The sequence below is a fragment of the Apus apus genome, chromosome 10 (assembly GCF_020740795.1).
Source record: "Apus apus isolate bApuApu2 chromosome 10, bApuApu2.pri.cur, whole genome shotgun sequence".
In the NCBI taxonomy this organism is placed as follows: Eukaryota; Metazoa; Chordata; class Aves; order Apodiformes; family Apodidae; genus Apus; species Apus apus.
In genome coordinates, this window is record NC_067291.1 from 20,188,572 (window position 1) to 20,205,853 (window position 17,282).

The window sequence follows — 17,282 nt, forward strand, 5'->3', positions numbered from 1 at the left end:
GAGCGCTATCAATCACTCAGTGACCATAACTTCCAGTAATTAGTGTATTTTATGGGCCTTTGCTTCAGTGACTCGGAAGCACATATGCTCCACTCACAGCTAAACTTAGCCAGAGTAATATTCCAGGATGATTTATCCGCTTGCTGCACTGGGATGTAACCCTATATTAAGTGAAGATTGTGAACTAAGCTGCAATAAAGTGGAAGTTTAGGTACAGTTTGCGCAGGTTGAGACCTCCATGTATCATGTTTCTCAGCAATTGCTCTTAGGCCACTGTGGGCAGGCTGTGCAGCAGCAAAATAAATAACCCAGGGCTCTACCTGGGTAGATGGATGAGTGGACAATTAAGGGATAGCATCAGCTGTGGTGTATTTGTAGTATATAACTACATGTATTGGAGATTAATGCTGCCTGTTCTCATATGGTGTGGTATAGTAAAAAAAAAAAAAAAAAAGTCCAAAATTTAGCAATGCTTGTCAGTCCAGTTTGCTTTTCCCTGTTATTTACCTGGTGTGCATGGCAGACAAACTCTGGTGCCAGTGGAGATGGAGAACGCTGAAGCTGAGCTGCGTTTCCACCACATCCAGCATTGTTTTAAAAATTTCTTTCAGTATTGAATCTAAATGTGGGAAACAAGCAAGGGGGCAGCGTGGCTGCTTGAGCAAGTAGCTCACTAATCTGTAGGGAGCATTTGTGTGAATTTTGCACCCAACTGTTGCCACAGATTGGGCCTGAGAGGCCCACGTCCCACCTTTCTCCCTTCAGAAAAGGCGCCGCTATTCTCGGCGACACCTTTGAAGACGTCGCAGTAAAAGCCTGGTAATATAAGGGACTTGTGGCCAGGAAGAAATGTGCAATTTAATCATGATTGTCTGCAGTCTTTAGATTGCAGTGCATTTACTATAGTTCATATTTAAAAGAAGTCAAAGTGAAACTAATTATCTTTAATTAAGGCGAATTAGGCTTTGATTTTTAATATGTTTTATGTAGAGAGATCTCGAACTCATCTGCTCAAGCCAAGGAATGTCCCAAAGGTTATTAGGGCATATTTCTGGTGGGCCTGATGGTATTAGTAATAACCTTCTTCCTCACAGTCCTCGACAGGAACAAATATGTCACTTCATCAGTCTCTGTTACCCGCACTTACGCCCCTCCGCAGGGGTCGCAGATTCCACAAGTTCTCAGCTAATGGCGTTATACATTAAAAATTGAAGCTTTCCTCACTCTGAGGCCTTTCAAGGCTTTGTTCTTAAGCCCCAGACACTTTGGAGTGCAGCTGCAAACTATAGGCAGAAGATTAAATTAATTTGTAACTCTTTTTTTTTCGTCCTGCATTACTAAATCCTGCACATTTAATTGAAACCCTACTTCAAGATGCTTTGTGTTTCTGTTCTTCTTTGTTGTCAGTTTAACCTCAGAAGCACTTTAACGCTGGTAAATTGCTGTTATATCCTTTTGGATTATTTTTTTTTTTTAACTGTGCAATAAGAGGACAGTGAAATTGGTATTAGAAGGATAGAAAAATCTTAGAGTAGTTCTTGAGGTATTTAATATTTATTAAGGTCCATACCCTGCAGAGTTTCAGGTGATTTTTAAGCCATCTATCTAGGAATGTATAAATTGGTCTTGGAATGAAATTTCACCTGGGGAATTTTATGTTATCCAGTAGTTAAGTCTGATTTTTGAAGTTTCCCATGTCTGAATGTTCCGAAGTGGCGGCTGCTTTTCCATAAAATGAGGGTTTAACTGCAGTGCACAATCTAAATGCAAAATCCTTAGATGGAAATTTAATTGTGTAAAATGTGCACAAGGTAATTAAGAACAAATTTTAGAACATTTCAGACTATAAAGTCCTCCTTCAGCTGGATCACTAGCGATATTGTATGTGCTTATTTTCAATTTGCAGTTATGCTGAGAAACATGGAACGTGTCTAAATTAAGAATAAAAACATCCCGTGCTTTTCAGTATAACTGTAAATTAAAAAACAACTTGCACAACATAGTAATCTAAGTGGGAGACTTTATTGCCTGAGCGTCCTAAAAGTATGTTTTGAACTTCCTTCACTGAGTCACTTTTTGAATTGGATAAGGGCCAGGTTGGTAATTCCTGTTTTCAGTTCCAGAATTATTAATTACATCATTTCCACAAGTCATTTTACTTTCGTGTTCATGTATCTGCTCAGTACAGAGGGTTTAGGCACCTGCCTCAACTGAAACCAGCTGCCTTGTGGTCTTTTTGCTTTCATTTATGTGTTTTTAGATATAATTTGCTAAAATCAACTTACACTGTACCTGTGCCTGGTATTAAATAACTGGAGTATTTCTCAGTTCATCAAGTACTGGTTTAAAGTATGATGGTGCTCCCTGGTCCAAGTCTGGGGGAAGGCTCCTCTCAGGTACTTGCACATCATTTTTCAGGACACACCCTCACTGAACACCATAAAATTAGTATTTTAAGTGCTCTGATGGGCTACTTGCATGTCTAAGAAAGTAATAGTTTAAAAAATACACACTACTGACCCAAAAGAAGCCCTACCCAGACATGTAGTTGCTCTAAAGTGAAGTGGGGTAGGAAGGGTTACTCTGACATGTCTCTGGTTGATACAGTCTGACTGTCATTTATACTTCCATACCAAGTTGGCAGTGCAATTCACTGTTTTACAGTCATTATGTGGTGGGAAGGTACCCACAGGGCTATGAGAACCAGCTCCTTGAAGTTTAAACATTCCCTTCTCCCCTCCTTAACATCCAGAACAAAATACTGATCAGTTCCCAACCCTAACTAGTGTGAATGGAAATATTGTGGGTTTGTTATAGTGCTTTAAAAACTGAGTTGGAAGTTCCTGGATTTCCTTGTGTATGTGCAGAAGAGATGAGTTTTGGATGGTGTGTTAGTTTGGTGGTTTACATTTTTTTCTGTATCCTGCAGTAGCCTTGTGCTACATGTGTTTGTGTGACTTCTTCAGACAGATTGATAGAGTATGAAAATCCCTTTAGTGAAGCTCTAATCTGTTTGTTTTTTGTTTTGTTTTGTTTTCCTTTAACTGTGACACTATTTATAAATCTAAATCTACATACAGAGGTCAGTGGCTGGCTGAACTTAAACCATTTTACTTAGTAAATTTAATTAAGAAAATACAGTGCAACTCATAAGCAAATGAGTTTTTCCTAGTTTTAAACCAAACCACCCTCTTGAGTGCTGATTGCCTTGCTCGACCCCTGGTGATACAGAAACAGGCAAAATTAAAAAGGACATTAAAGCTTCATTAAATCTGAAACACATTTAGTACAGTGACATATCTGCAGGCTATTTCAGGGAAGATTACATACTCTTTGGTAAGTTTCTTAATTTATAATACCTTGACAATCTTGCAGGGAGGAAACAAGTCTGACTAGATGAATTGAGGGATGGTTCAGGAGGATGCAGAACTGGCCCGTGGTCCATCCATTGCATTGCTTTGCAGTTCTCACTCAAGGAGCAGCTTCACAGAGAAACGTGTTTCCTATTTATCAACCCCCAAAGAACTTGATCCTGATGCGTTTTGGATTCTTCAGAGCTCATTTATACACCCGGTACTTACATCTGGCAGAAAGCTGCTCTTTCCCCAGTTATTCTGCTGCCTTTGGAGCCCCTGCTGAGGCCTGTGGTGGTCAGGGAGAGGAATCATCGGTGAGAATCAAAATAATGCTTAGTTTCAAGTAATTGTTAAGGCAGTGATTTTTTTTCTGCTTAAATAAGACCTGCAGAATGATGCTTTCTGCATAGAGCCATAACTACTTCATTCTTCTTCAGTGAGATAACTGTTACATTCCTACAAGTCTGTAGCTAAGGTAATGACTGTTCTTAAGCCAGAAGTCATTGGGAAAAAAACAGGGTTTCTTCTACTTCTGTTCAGGGCAAATTGTTTGGCATTTATGGGTTTTTTTCTGGGTGTTTATAGGCTACCAGAGCAGCAGTGCTTCTTAGGATCTCCAGCAGCCTCTTGGAAGTTAAGGAGGATCCTCCCAAAAGAAGAGAAGGTGAAAAACGGGCATGTTTTAGTTGCTCCTGGTCCTTAGGATTGTGCATAACAGAAAATGTAGGGTCTTTGCTTAACTATTTAGCAGTGTATTTCAAAGCCTGCTGACAAAGGGTGACTCTGAGTGACTCTCTGAGGTGGGAGGAGCTGTGAACCAGGCACAAGTGATAGAAGGGGTGGTGATCAAGCCTGCTTAGCTCAAGAGGGTTGGTTGTGAGGATTAATTTGCTGTGAAGGGGAGCACTGCGCTCAGCACTGCACCAGAGCCAAACCTCAAAGGTTTCCCCAAAATGTTGAGTCTTAGAGGCAAACCTGGAAGACCAAGCACAGAAGAAACCCCGAGGAGGAGGGTAGCTTATATCACTTTGGAGAACCTGAAGAGATCTTGTAGCCTCAATGTTGTTCTCTGTTCCAGTATCTCTTGCAAGCCTGATTTCTTCTGGAAGCGTTCAAGGGCAGGTTGGATGGGGCTTGGAGCAACCTGGTCTGGTAGAAGGTGTCCCTGCCCATGGGAGAGAGTGGGACTGGATGATCTTTAATGTCCATTTTGCAAACTCCCACTGATGAGATATTTAGGAAGGACTGGGGTGATTTTTCAGAGAGATGCCTGGTAATTTAGACATGCACAAAAAGTTTCTTCTCTTTGGGTGTCTCTTACACAGACACTTCAAGACCTTCTGTTTTTGTAATGTCTTTCCTCTGGAGATCTGGAAGAGGTTTATTTCCTGAAGCTCACAGCCAAACGGCTGGTACAAGGCTGGGTTTGGATGGCAGCTGGAATTGCCACTGATTGCTTCCACTCATGCCACCAGCTTCTGCTTATTATCTTTCCATGACCTTTTTCCTGAACTGGTGAGACTCAAATATGTCTACCAGTCTTTGCCCCAGCACTTTCCCACCTTGCTACAGCTCTCTCTGTGCCTTGTTGTTCATAGGTAGGATAGTTTTGTGGTGCTGGCCGGGCTGAAATTTCATCAGGGGTTAGCAGAGCTGCCTCAGCTGCAATCTGGTGAGGTCAGGTAACCACAGCTCAAATATCAGTAGCAGTCCTTGTGCCCTGAGGGAGCTTTTGCCCAGCCCTGACGGGAGGTTTAGCGTTTGCAGTACATGATATGATGGCTTAGCCTTTAGCACTGATACTTGTTGCTGACGTGAATATCCCTAGTGTATCAGGCAGACACGTGGATGATAGTGCATCCCTCACCTTTTTGGTAGACGTTCTGAAGGTTGGTAGGGGCAGGATTTATGGAGGTGTAGAGAAATTCATCTGACTATGGCTCCTCTGTAAACCGTGGAGAGGTTGTCCAGGGAACAGGTGAGAACAGAGCTGCTCTGAACACCCTTTTGGGCAGTCTGGGTCAGTACTGAAAACCTTCATCCCTCACTGAATAGCAGACAAAATAATTAGCTGTAGTTTGCTGGAATTGTTTCCAAGGTTCAGGTACCAGATGAGAAAACCTCAAGTCTTGTCTGAAGAATTTCTCATTGAATATTTTATCATCTATGGTTTGATGGCAACAGTAGTGTTGCTGTTGGGTCTAATACTCCTGCTAGCAGATACTCTAGCAATGCATCAATTGATTTATAAACCAGGTGATTCCATGTGCAATGGAAAGTAGATCTGAAGAGAAGACAAAGTGTCATTTTGCAGATGCCACCATCTCTCCCCAGATCCTGCTCACAGGTTCCGAGCTGGGTTTGACACTGATAAGGACCCAAATCTCAGCAATATAACCCAGATTTTACTCTGAGCCAGTTAAGAAAGGACTTTGGGAGTTCAGAGCAGGCTCTGCAATACCTGTTTGTGGCAGATAATTATCAGTAAAGGTCAGTGTCATTGGCCTCGCTATTGAGGCTGAACTGGTTTAATTTAGAGAGTCCTCAGGAACTTGGGCATCAAACAGTGTTACTGAGGACAAAAGAGCTTGGGAAGTACAGAAATGGCCAGGAAGGTGGAACAAGAGGTAATTGTTGTGAATGGCTCCATTCTAAATACAGCTCTTTGTGTGTTTGCAGAATTACTTCTGCTGATGTTTTCCAGTTTATACAATAGTAAGAGTTGAGTACTTTTCTCTCTAAGAAAATGTGCCCTCCATGCAAATCTATATAACTAGACAAATATTATTTCCTTTCCCAGCTTGCTCTTGGGAGGTTTCCATATCCTCAGGTAAGATTGTTCATTACTGCTGTTTGCCACTGTGACATTCATTCCTATGTATGAAGGTGCAGAGAGCAATTGTGAACATTTGAGCCACATACAAATAAATCTGTCCTGTTAAATTGAAAAGTGGTATCTTGAAGGAGTCATTTAGAAGTCTCTATTGATTTCCCCCCCCCCCCCCTTTTTTCTCTTCTCCAAACTCTGGATTTTCTTTCCTTGGAGCGAATGAAAATTACGATGATGTTAATGACTGTTTTGTTGTGAGATTATAAAATAATCCAGTGTGTACAACAGTGCTTTTGAAGCAGGAAGGTGTATCAACTCCTTTTTTATATATTTTAATTTTTAATTACAAATTTGAATAATGGTGCAATGGTCTAAAATCTTCTCAAATCAAAGTATGAATAGAATACTGAAGGGAGCTCTGGATTTTCCCTTTTAGAAGGACCTAATATTAGTATTTGATTTAGATACTGGCTTTTTCTGACTTCCTGCTGACCTAACTCAGTTTCATTGAAGTTGGTGGTAAAACTGTTTCCACCTTCAGTGGCAGTGGTGAGGCCAATGCTCAGCCCTGCATTAACACGTAATATTTTACTTTGTGTGCTTGAAAAAAACATGAAGCTGTGAACAAAACAACCAATCCAGAAATAGGTTTGATGATTACTTTAAAATTTGTATTGTGAGATGAATGTTAGAATTCATAGTAACAAACTATTCTGTAGTTCCTCAAATTATTCTTTCCTGGGAGAGGGGGAAAAGTGAAGTGTCCAGGGACTAAAATGAATTATTTGAATGTGGTTTTTATGTTTTTGTGTGTTTTATGAACAGTGTTTTCTGCATCTTGGTCTGTACAGATCAGAGTGCCTGGAGGCATGTCTGATTTAAAGGTGGTGTTGGTCTGTGCTCTTTAAGCATCTATTAACTTGCTATTATTATGCAAATAACTGTTGTAATACACATACTAATTTATGCATGGTTAGATTATGCAGATGCCTCACAAACATGGTTATTGAATAATAGGCTGGGACTCATTCTCTCTCCCTTTTTTATAAGCTGTTTTAAGGAAATTCTCCTGACACTTTTATGGACTTGCAAAGGTTTTGCATTTGTAGAAATTTACTGATTTTTTTCACTTCTCCTGTGGAAAATGTTTCCTGACGGAGAGAGCTGTAGCTCAGCAGAACATACTTTGCAAAACATACCCCCTCCTTTGAAGAGAAGGCTGAAAAGGAAGCTCTTGTGTTGAAGTGTCCTCCATATGTTGGCCTGCTCACTTGTGCTCCTGGAGTGTCTTGGTGCTCATGGTAGATGGTCTGTTACAGCACAGAATGAAAGGGACATGAGGCACCGTTTCAGACAACCCTCTGCTCACAGGAGTGTTGCAGCTTGGGGGAAGAAGTTAAAGCACAGACATGATCTGTGAATCTAGACCAAAAAAAAACGTGTTCTGAATTGGGAGCAAAACATGATTGCTAGTTTAAGATCCTTTTTGCTCTTCTGATTAAAAGATGGATAGGGTTTGCAAAAGAGTATTTGGCAAGTCAGTAGTCCATGAAACTGTATATTTTTTAATATTGAACAGATGAGAAAGTGAAACTTTAAAATGTAGATATTAAGCTTTCAAGCAACTGCTTTTCATAGGGATTTTTATGTTAAGAATATGTGTTTTAGACATGTACTTACACAGCTGGTCACAAGAACCCTTAGAAACTCGTGCTGATTGGGGGGATAATTATTAGGGGGCTTTTTAATGTCTAAGTATCTGTCTCCCCATGTAAGGGCCTGGCTTTGCAGTCACTCACTTGAGTAAATCCCGCTCACTTCAGCAGGCTTATGCAAGTGATGGAAGGTGATTGTACCTGTGCTTGCAGGATTTGTACCTCAGTAGCTTGAAGTTACTTCTCTCTGAAATTGAAAGTATGGACACATGTTTGAGAACACCTGAAACTCCTTGCTAATCAATGTTTGTCTCCAGCTGTAGCTGGGGAAAAAAAAATACGTTGGTTTGTTTTTTTTTTTTCCTTTTTCTCTGTTTTTAAGACACAAACAAATGGTGTGTGTAAATTCAGTTTAAATGAATAAGATTTATTGGGGGATCAGTGCAGTGTGGAAATTCAGGACTCCTGCAACATGTCGGTAATACTAAAGGATGATTAATTTTATTTTATTTTTTTCTGGCCTTTAGTAGAATATTTTACTGCTAGAATTTACCATTTGTCGTTTTCCACATTTTTACAAGTATTTATTTTGCTAGCACTTATTTTCACACTATCATTATTTGATCTTATATTCTCAATGAAGTCTGAACTTGAAGGCACTTAAGTGTGTGAGCAGCTCATGTAAGTAAAGTTGTTCATGGATGTGTTTAGAGTTACTGGACTTGTTTTGGGGTTTTTTTTGTCTTAATATGCAGGTTACTTCATAATCTGTAGCTAACTGCCAGAGGTAGTGATCTGAGCAAAGAAATAAGAAATAGCAATAACCATAACGGACTTTTCCACTATAAAAACTTGGGGCAGGAAACTCTAATGCTTAAAATGTGGTACATTTGTAAAATGGTGCGTGGGTTTTATTGTTTTGTTTTCCTAGCATGGTGTTGCAACGTGCTGCTGTGATGTTAAACTCCTTTTGGAAGTCATAGGGTTTGAGGCTCATAGGATTTTCTGTAGATGCAAACCTAGGCATTCAAGGGGAAAAATTCTTCATATGATGGGCTTGTGTAACTCTGTTAAAACTAACAGAAATGGTGCATGTCCTCACAGACACAGGCAAAATGCTCTTTTGAATGAAGTTCTTTTCCATAGAACCATTTTAAAAAGAAAGGAAACCCCTTGCACCAAACCCAGTTGCTGGTCCATCATCCATCCAGCTGTTTAGGCATCTGACAAAGGCACATAGGGAAAATAAGGTCATTTCTTTTAAAAGTTTAACCTTAGTTTATGTTATTTTGATTTACAAAATGAACTGTAAAAAAAACAACCCCAAAATCCATGGCACCTCAGAGTATATTTAATTAAATGTTAAGTTGGAACCCCAAAGATGTGCAGGGGCTGCCCGACATAGAGTTAATCATGTAGATTCTGGTTCAGTATCGTGTGTGAAAGCACGATGGAGCCAATGGCTTGTTTAATGATAATGCAATTGAGGAGAAATGGAAAGAATTGCTCACTAAATATTCTCGGCTTGTAGTCAAACTTTATACAAAGCAGGATGTTAAAAGGAGGCCGCATCCATTAGGGAAATATTCCAAAGAAACAGGCAGCTCTCAGCTGCCGAGACTTTAATCATCTGTAGGGAAGTGCAGATGACGACGGCTGCGTTGAAGATACTTCTGCATTTAGAGAAATGTTCTCCTTCCTTTGGCTCCAGTTCCAGGCCCCGCTTAATAAATTACATGAAAATGACCTGAAGTTGAAAAAAATAAAAATTAAAACCCACCAAAAAAATCCTCCCCCCTCCTGTTCCCCCCCCCCAAATCTGAGCAAATACTGCCCCTGGTATTGTAAAGCTTTGACTGTTTTCACACCCCATTAATTTATTACTTCTCTTTCCTCATCTTTAATTTTTTTTTTTTCATTCTTCTTTTTTTTTTTTCCCCTTTTTTATTTTTTTTCCCTAAAATCCAGGCTCCCTGCTGCTACAGCGATTTTCATCTTGTTGTTAATTTTCCCTGCTCCATATGGAGCTCCAGACATTTCACCTGGAGGCTGTACTAGATTTTGCTGTAGCGATCGCACTTCCGGAGGCCAAAACTGTCATTTAAGGTTCCCGGTGCATCTGTCTACGCCAGGCTTTTTTTCCCTGGCACCGGGAGAATGGGAATAACAAATTGGATGCACCTGAGATTCAGATGATTAGTGGGTTTTGTAAATCCTGACGACTTGTAAGCAGATAGCTGTAGGGATGGGGAGGGCTAAAGAGCTTCCCGGGGTGAATCCCTGCTCACACCTTTTTCTTTGGAATATGTAGGGGGGGGTGGAAACCAACGGAGGATCATCCCAGCAGCCTGAACGCAGAGAGTAACAAATATTTCATCCTGCCTTGTCATTGATTAGAAAAAGAGCCTTTAATTTCATTTCACCCCATGTTGTGATTAATTTGCATTCTTTGTCAGAAGTTAATGGAGTTTTTTATGGTTCACTCTGAAATCCTTGAAGACATCAGAGTTGATCTGATGTTTATACAACCGCCAGCGGAATTTTTTCGTTTGATTGATGGAGAGCTTGATGTTATTCCAAACGGCTTTTTAAGCTGTTTTTAAGAATTATTTGAATAAAATGCAAGCAAGATATTGTTATAACGATCAAGATTATCTGTTAAAAATCTGTTTCAAATAAGGAACATGATAAGTAGGGAAAAAGATCAAAAAGACAGGAGGAATGATGAATACAGAAGACGGCATTTGGTAAAATATATAATCCCAGGATTCAAATAAGTTATTTGAAAATGTTCTGCAAGTAAGAGAGATCTTAATGTAAGGGTTGTTGGTGTTTTCTTTTTAATAATAAGAGTTTATTTTTGCAGGATGATAAATAATGGGAAGGAATTAGGAAAGAAATCAGTTACAGTTAGATTTCCCCCTCTCTTTTTATTCTCCCAGCTTTTTCACCTTCGTTTCCCCAGCAATGCGAGCAGGGAGCACTGGGGTCTCTAACTGGGAGAGACAAGACTGTCAGGCCTGTTAGTTCAACAAAATGACATATTGCTTGTCTGGAGGAAGAGCCACCCTTAAATCCCACTGCAAAGAAAACAGAAGTGGGTAATAGGAAATTTTATAGCCCAAGAAAGCGTTCGCTATAGACTTGCCATTGGTTTGCTTTATAAGAGAATGTACAGGGAGTGGAGGGGGGGGTGTGAAACCTCAGTGAAAGAAAACTGCTTTTTGCTCCTCCTGATAGGGAAAGGTTTGTACTTTTAGCAAACCCCAGCCTCTGAAAGCCTCGGCGGGAGGACGCAGAATGTTCTGCGGCTGCTGGGCCGGATCCTCAGCCGGAGCGAATCGGTTCAGCTCCAGGGAGCTCAGGGGACAATGCCGACTGCCACCAGCCCTGGGACACGGCTCTCTTGCTTTCAGCAGGAAAAGATTTTTGCAAACGGTTTGGGGGGAATTTTGTTGTGGTGGTGGTTTGTTGTTTTGTTTTTTTTATTAGCAGTATTTATTTCTTGATGATCTGTTCGGCAGGATTTTGTTTCTGTCCTTTCATCAGCAGAATTCTGCCCTTGCTGTGATTTCTGCAAGTACGGTTTAATTGTAGGTCAGAAAAGCTCCTGTGTGAGCGCTTCCCTGGGAGCCAGATGCATTTATTTGCTGTATCTTAGTTTGCTAAATAATTGCATGGTTTTAAATGAAGTTGCTGCTTTCTGATCCCTGCATTTAACGTGCTCTAAGATTCTTTTTTGTTATATGTAATCCATACTATTGACCGAATTTGGCCTGGTTTCATTTCAGTGTAAGCAGGTTGTCAAGGAAAAAAATATGTAGTTTAACTTGGCATGTAAAGTAGCCATTTTACTGTTGTTTTTTCAATTGACAGAAGCATCCTTTAAGTATTCATTTATTTTGTGAGAATAAATTGGGGGTTGGTTACAGCATTTTTCCTGGTAAGAAAGAAATGGTTTTTTTTTCTTCCACATACATCAGTTTATCTAACCATTTAAAAGACATTAAACACTCTTCAAATGCTAATGCTGAAATAGTGAATTAAATCGTTGTATAATATCTTAAACATGATAGATTTGTGCAAATATTTCTGCTTCTATAATATGTTCCAGAAACCACGGACAATATTTTAAGTCATCTGCTGTAATTTTAAACTCTTACCAATTTCTTAACGTGGGTTTCACTACATCTATCACTTGTGAGATAATATACTTCAGATACATTTTGCTTCGTTATATTTTTTTTCTCCTTAGAAATAAGTTTGAACCTAAATTTGATTGATCTATTACAAACTTGATGTAAAAGCTATATTTACTTTTAGTTTTTACAGAGGTGTTTTTTTGGTTTTGTTTTTTTTTTTTGAAAATGGAGAGATGCAGCAATGAAAATCTTGTAGGAATATGAAGTATAAAGACAAATTTATATGTTTTATTATTTTAATCTTCCTGTCTGATTTGTGTTTTTTTAAAATGTAAAATTGAAGTTTGAATAGTATGGTCAAGCTTGGAAATGTAGGTAACCTCTAAGTCCTGATTTTAAAATATGTTTTTAAGATTGGATTATTAGGTTATTATCTTGAAAGATTAGATTTAGTATATTTTTTTTCCTGTCTAACCCTGCCATTGCCAGGCAGTCTGAGGGAGCAGGGACTGGGCTATGTTTTGTGACCATCCCTCCAGGACTGAGCAAGAAGTTGAAGCAGATTCTGAAATTAAATTGTTTGTTGCCCTCAGAGCTACTTACCAGGAGAGGGAGGAAAAAAACCCCGACATCCAGGAGGAAATACTGACGTCTCTTCTGAGAGGTTTTTGCAAATATGGAAGGATCTCCTGCATCTCCTGTGGACTGGGAGATGTTCCTGCAGTGCTTGGAAGCAAACATCTCTCCCGGTTGTAGTTCCAGCAGTTGATGCCATTGAGTGACTTGTTTGAACGCGAAGTGACCCCTGGGAGTTGGGCTCTCTTGAGGGAGCAGGCTGTGGTAGGTGGGTTCATGGGTGTGGTTGGTTTAGGTGGCCGATGGCAAAATGTCAGCAAGTATTGGGTTTACTGGAAATGTACATCTTGGCTCCCTTGGCTGGGAGGAGGAGGAAGCATGGTTCCTCCCAAGTCACCCAGGAACCAAAGATGAATGGAGACAAGGGTGCAGCAGATCCCTGCTCTGTTTTGCCTGTTTCCTTGCCCAGGGTGCACCCGTAAGAGCACAGGAATTAATTGTGGCTCTGAGCATGTTTGAGGAGCAAGAAGGACCTTCTCCTCATGGGGCTGGAAGGTTGGGAGGCACTTCTGGAGACATTCGTAGCAGTCCCTGCATTTGCTCTTCCCTAACTTCATGCACTGGTAATGCCAGAGGTTGAGGACTGTCTTTCCAACATGCCTTGCAGGAGGACACAGCGCACTTGACCATCTCCTCCTCCACTGCAGGGCAGTGGTTGCTCAACACAGTGAGGAGCCCCAAGGGTCAGAACAAAAGTGAATGATTTTGATGTCTAGGCAAGTGTTTCTCTTCCACATCAGCTGTTTTTCTGCCAGCCCTGTGGAAACATGGGTTTAATTCATGAGGGAGCGCAGTGCTGCGTGTGCTGGGCAGTTGGATGACGTGGGAGAGGATGTACATGGAATAGCTTCACACCTTTCATTGCCCAAACCTGCTCAGGACCTCAGTTCAGTTAGAAAGCCAAATTTTTGCTGCTTTGGATAATTTCCCTTCAGATGTCCCTAGAATTGTGCCACGTATAGTGATGGCAATTGATTGTGCAGCTTGTTGGAGAAAGCTCAGGGGGTTTTTGGTTGGGTTCCAGTGACAGGTTTTAACCGTTGACAATTTTACCTGTTTTCTTTTCAAGCTAGAAGGGACTTGCTGTGGTGTGCTTATGAGGAGGGACAGGCCTGATGGATATTCATCTGCTGCTCCTCAGTTCTCCTGGTATTAGAGGCTCTCTTGTTTCCTTAGATGATAATTTGTTCCTCTGCTTTGGTATTGGAAAGGTTTTCCTGGCTGCAGGGTGTGGTGGTAGTTGTGTGTAACATGGAGAGGAGATGCAGGACGTTGGTGGTCATGTCATCCTTGCTCTGTCTTTAGACTAAAGACCCCAGTTCTTGCAGTCTCTCCTTTCTAGATTGCTGCCTGTTCCTGTGGTTTTTCTTAGAACTTTCCTTGGCTGCCCCACAGCTCTCAGGGGATGCACAGTCTTAGACCCATGGAGCAAGGAGAACAGCTAACCTGTGTCTCCAGACTACTCCTCCCTGGACACCCCACCATGGTGTTTGTCTCTTTTGTATTATCTCAGCATTATTCCTGCTCAGTTGCCATCAGTTTTCCTCTTCTGTGTCATCTTCTAGAGTCTCCTGGTGTTCCTTTCTCTTACCATGGTGCTCATTTCACTAAACTGGATGAACATGGGTGACACTAACCAAGAGCTGTTTGTAACTAAACCCTGCTCCTTTATTTAGTTTCTGGCTGACCACCCTTTGTTCCACTGACTGCGCTTTTTGTGATGCTTAAAGCAAGGTATAAACAGCTGTTTGTTAAATTTACTGTCTTTCCTAAGACCTGCTTGTCCCACCCTCCTGCTGACTGAGGGGTGGGTTACCCTTAGCATCCTGCTCCTACTGCAGTGTAGTCCATGTTGTTGGCTTCTCACTCTCCCTCCATGATTCCAGCCGTGTGTAGATTTTCATGCCCACTCTGTTGAATTGTGTTACTAAACTCTGGTAAACAGATTTCTGTGAGAAGTGGCTGCAGTTCAATGGTGGATGAAATAATCTCTTTATATAAATTTCTTTTTAGACCTCTGGGGAAACCAGTGTAATATAATTGTAAGAATATATTTAATATTAAGGTTGTTGTGAATTGTCTTTTTTTTTTTTTAATTTGTTTTTATCCATTTTTTTTTGTCCTCTGTTTCGTGGCAGTGATTGAAGTTTGCCTTTTGGGATGGGGGGGTGATAAAAATGTAAGGAAAAAATTAAGGGGCTCCACCTTACTGGTTTGTTGCTGTGACTTCTTTCAGAATTATAACCAATTACAATTTTGCAAGGCTTTGCAAAATATATCTGAAAATCATCCTTTCATTCCAGAGGAAGAGTAAAACCCACAGTGGTGGAGACCACGTGGAAATCCAGTGCTCTTAGGTATTCCTTTTCCATTCATGTCAGGGCAGAGACAAAGCAAGTGTGCCTTGGTCATTTCTCAGTGGGAGACAATGTTTGTAATTTCTGCTCTTCAATACAACTTAACCCTCATTCATAAAAGATTAAAAGGAAGTTATATGTACTTTTCAAATCCACAGTTTCTCAGCTTAGGAAAATAAATGTTCTACTGTGAAGCCCCCTGTAAAAATCCTAACTGTATGATTTGTTGCTGTATGTATCATGCTGTTAAAAAATATATATATATCCCTAGCTTGAAAAGCAGTATATATGTAAAGAGAAAATTTGTTAACTGATATGGGAAGATCTAACCCTGGGTCACCTGCAAATCTCTCAAACAAGAGCTCCAGGGCAAGTCCTAATTCCAGAGAGTAAAAGCGAAAATTAAAGCTGGAGCTGGTGACTCCTCCAAGTTACCCGGGGTGGATTCATTTGAGTTTCGTTGATTGTGCCTGTGAATATAATGTGCAAGGGATGGTAGAGGTCTTCTCAGCCACTTCCCGTCCAAAGTATCTCCATGGAGACAGAAATATAACCTGATGGTCTGTCAAAAGTTGCTTTTCATAACCAGAGGCATTCATTAAATAGCAGATGAAGCAGGAGGCAAACTTCTGCATTTTTAACCAACCTAAAAAAAAAAAAAAAAGCCATTTTGTGCTTTGTGGAGGAGTTTATCCAGATACCCCTGGTCTTTCATGACCTGAGAATGAGGCTGTTAATGCAATAGATTTATTTATTATTTTCCCTGCTTCTTCAAAGTGTGAACTGTCACATGCAGTAAGTAAAGCTACAGCAAATACAGAATGAAAAATATCAAATAGCTGATCCAATTCTGCAGCTTCACACAGTTGTGGTTGCATATGAAGAGCTGACCAAGGCTTCTGGCCAGCTGGGCTTCCCAGCTGTGAGCAGGTGAGAGGCAGACACACCTTCTCCTCATGGGGCTGAGGGAGCAGGTCAGTGAGGAAAGGCTTAAAGTGACTTTTCCAAGATGAGGATGATGATTTAATGAGCGCATCAAAGCGTTCCTCAATGCTTTTCAAATGCACATTGTGCCTTTTTTGTCTTCCTTTCAGGGAGGGTTTTCAGTTGTGTCACTGCTACCTTTTAACTCTTTGAAATCCCTCATGGAAAGTACAAAATCACAACAGTGACAGTCTCTGTCCCAACCCCGGAGTGAGTGCCTTGAGCGTGGCTCGGGGATGCCACATGCCACGGCCTCAAGCTTTGGAGCCACAGCCACTGCACGTGGCTCCCTGGAGGTGAACCTGCCTCCTAAACTTCTCTCCCAGCAGAGCACAGTTAGGGGAGGGAAAAGGCGCCTGGGTGAACAGGAAGATAAAACATTTTATGTTGAGTACTTTTAAAACTGTTCTTAATGTGCTATAAAACTGGATGCTTCACTTTTTCATGAACTGTGTGCAAGAGGAGAAGCACCGACTGTAAAGTTGTCGTCAGTTAGGTTTGGTTTATGGTTGCAGAGGCTGCCCAATAATGTGAGCTCGGAAAAGGTAAACAAGATGGTTTTAACAGTGAAAAATATGCCTAATATAAATACAGCGAAGTTCATTGCTGTTCAGAACTTGAAAAATACGACTGTAACGTTGCATTTTCTAGTGGAGTTAACAGCAGAGCACAGTGCAGCCTTACAAGCAATATATCTGAGACAGAGAAAATAGGTAATACATCTAACAGGGGAGTCTCTGTGGCATTGGCAGAGAGGAAGGCACAGTAGCTTTATTTAATTGAGAAAATGAATCAATTACAATGATATTGCATCATCAAATAGAAGGGAAATAGCAGATATGTCATTACATCGGGTAACAGTGTTAAAAAGTAATTGAGTGTCTTAAGCATTTTGAATCAATTCCAGGTACTGGCACAGCTACCTTAATGCAAAATTTATGAAGATGATCTCAAAATAATCTGTCGCCATCACAAGTGTGCAATAAAGGCCGGTAACGACGCGCGTGCGGGCGAGCACGGGGCTCTCCCCCTCACAGGGGCTGCTCCAGCACAGAGCTGAATGGCACAGGAAGGGTTCTCTAATCCTTGGCTTTGTGTTGCTTTGCTTTGTGTTGGAGGCACTGGGTGTTTTCATTGGAAATTATGTTTTAAATCTTGTGCTGAAACCGGATGAAATCCTTTCTGCGTTGGGCTGCTGGGTATGTTCCCACCCCTGTTCCTTGTCGTGACAAGACCTGTTTTCCTGGTAAGGAAACATGAGTGAGACTCTGGATGAAAATCTGAACCCCCTGTTCCCACGCACTAACCTGCAGGAGCTCCGA

The 17,282-nt window shown here is 40.9% G+C and overlaps 2 protein-coding genes across 5 annotated transcripts in view; both read left to right on the forward strand.

The window, feature by feature from the left end:
• Positions 1 to 17,282, forward strand: part of IQCH (IQ motif containing H) — a 174,342-nt gene that overhangs the window by 147,923 nt on the left and 9,137 nt on the right. The gene's annotated exons all lie outside the window — the stretch shown is intronic.
• The window catches only part of MAP2K5 (mitogen-activated protein kinase kinase 5), a 123,122-nt gene that overhangs the window by 68,474 nt on the left and 37,366 nt on the right, over positions 1 to 17,282 (forward strand). For all 4 annotated transcript variants that reach the window (XM_051628955.1, XM_051628956.1, XM_051628957.1 and 1 more), the window contains one exon: positions 6,157 to 6,186. In XM_051628955.1, the coding sequence (XP_051484915.1) occupies positions 6,157 to 6,186 (30 nt within the window). The remainder of the gene's footprint in view (positions 1 to 6,156; positions 6,187 to 17,282) is intronic.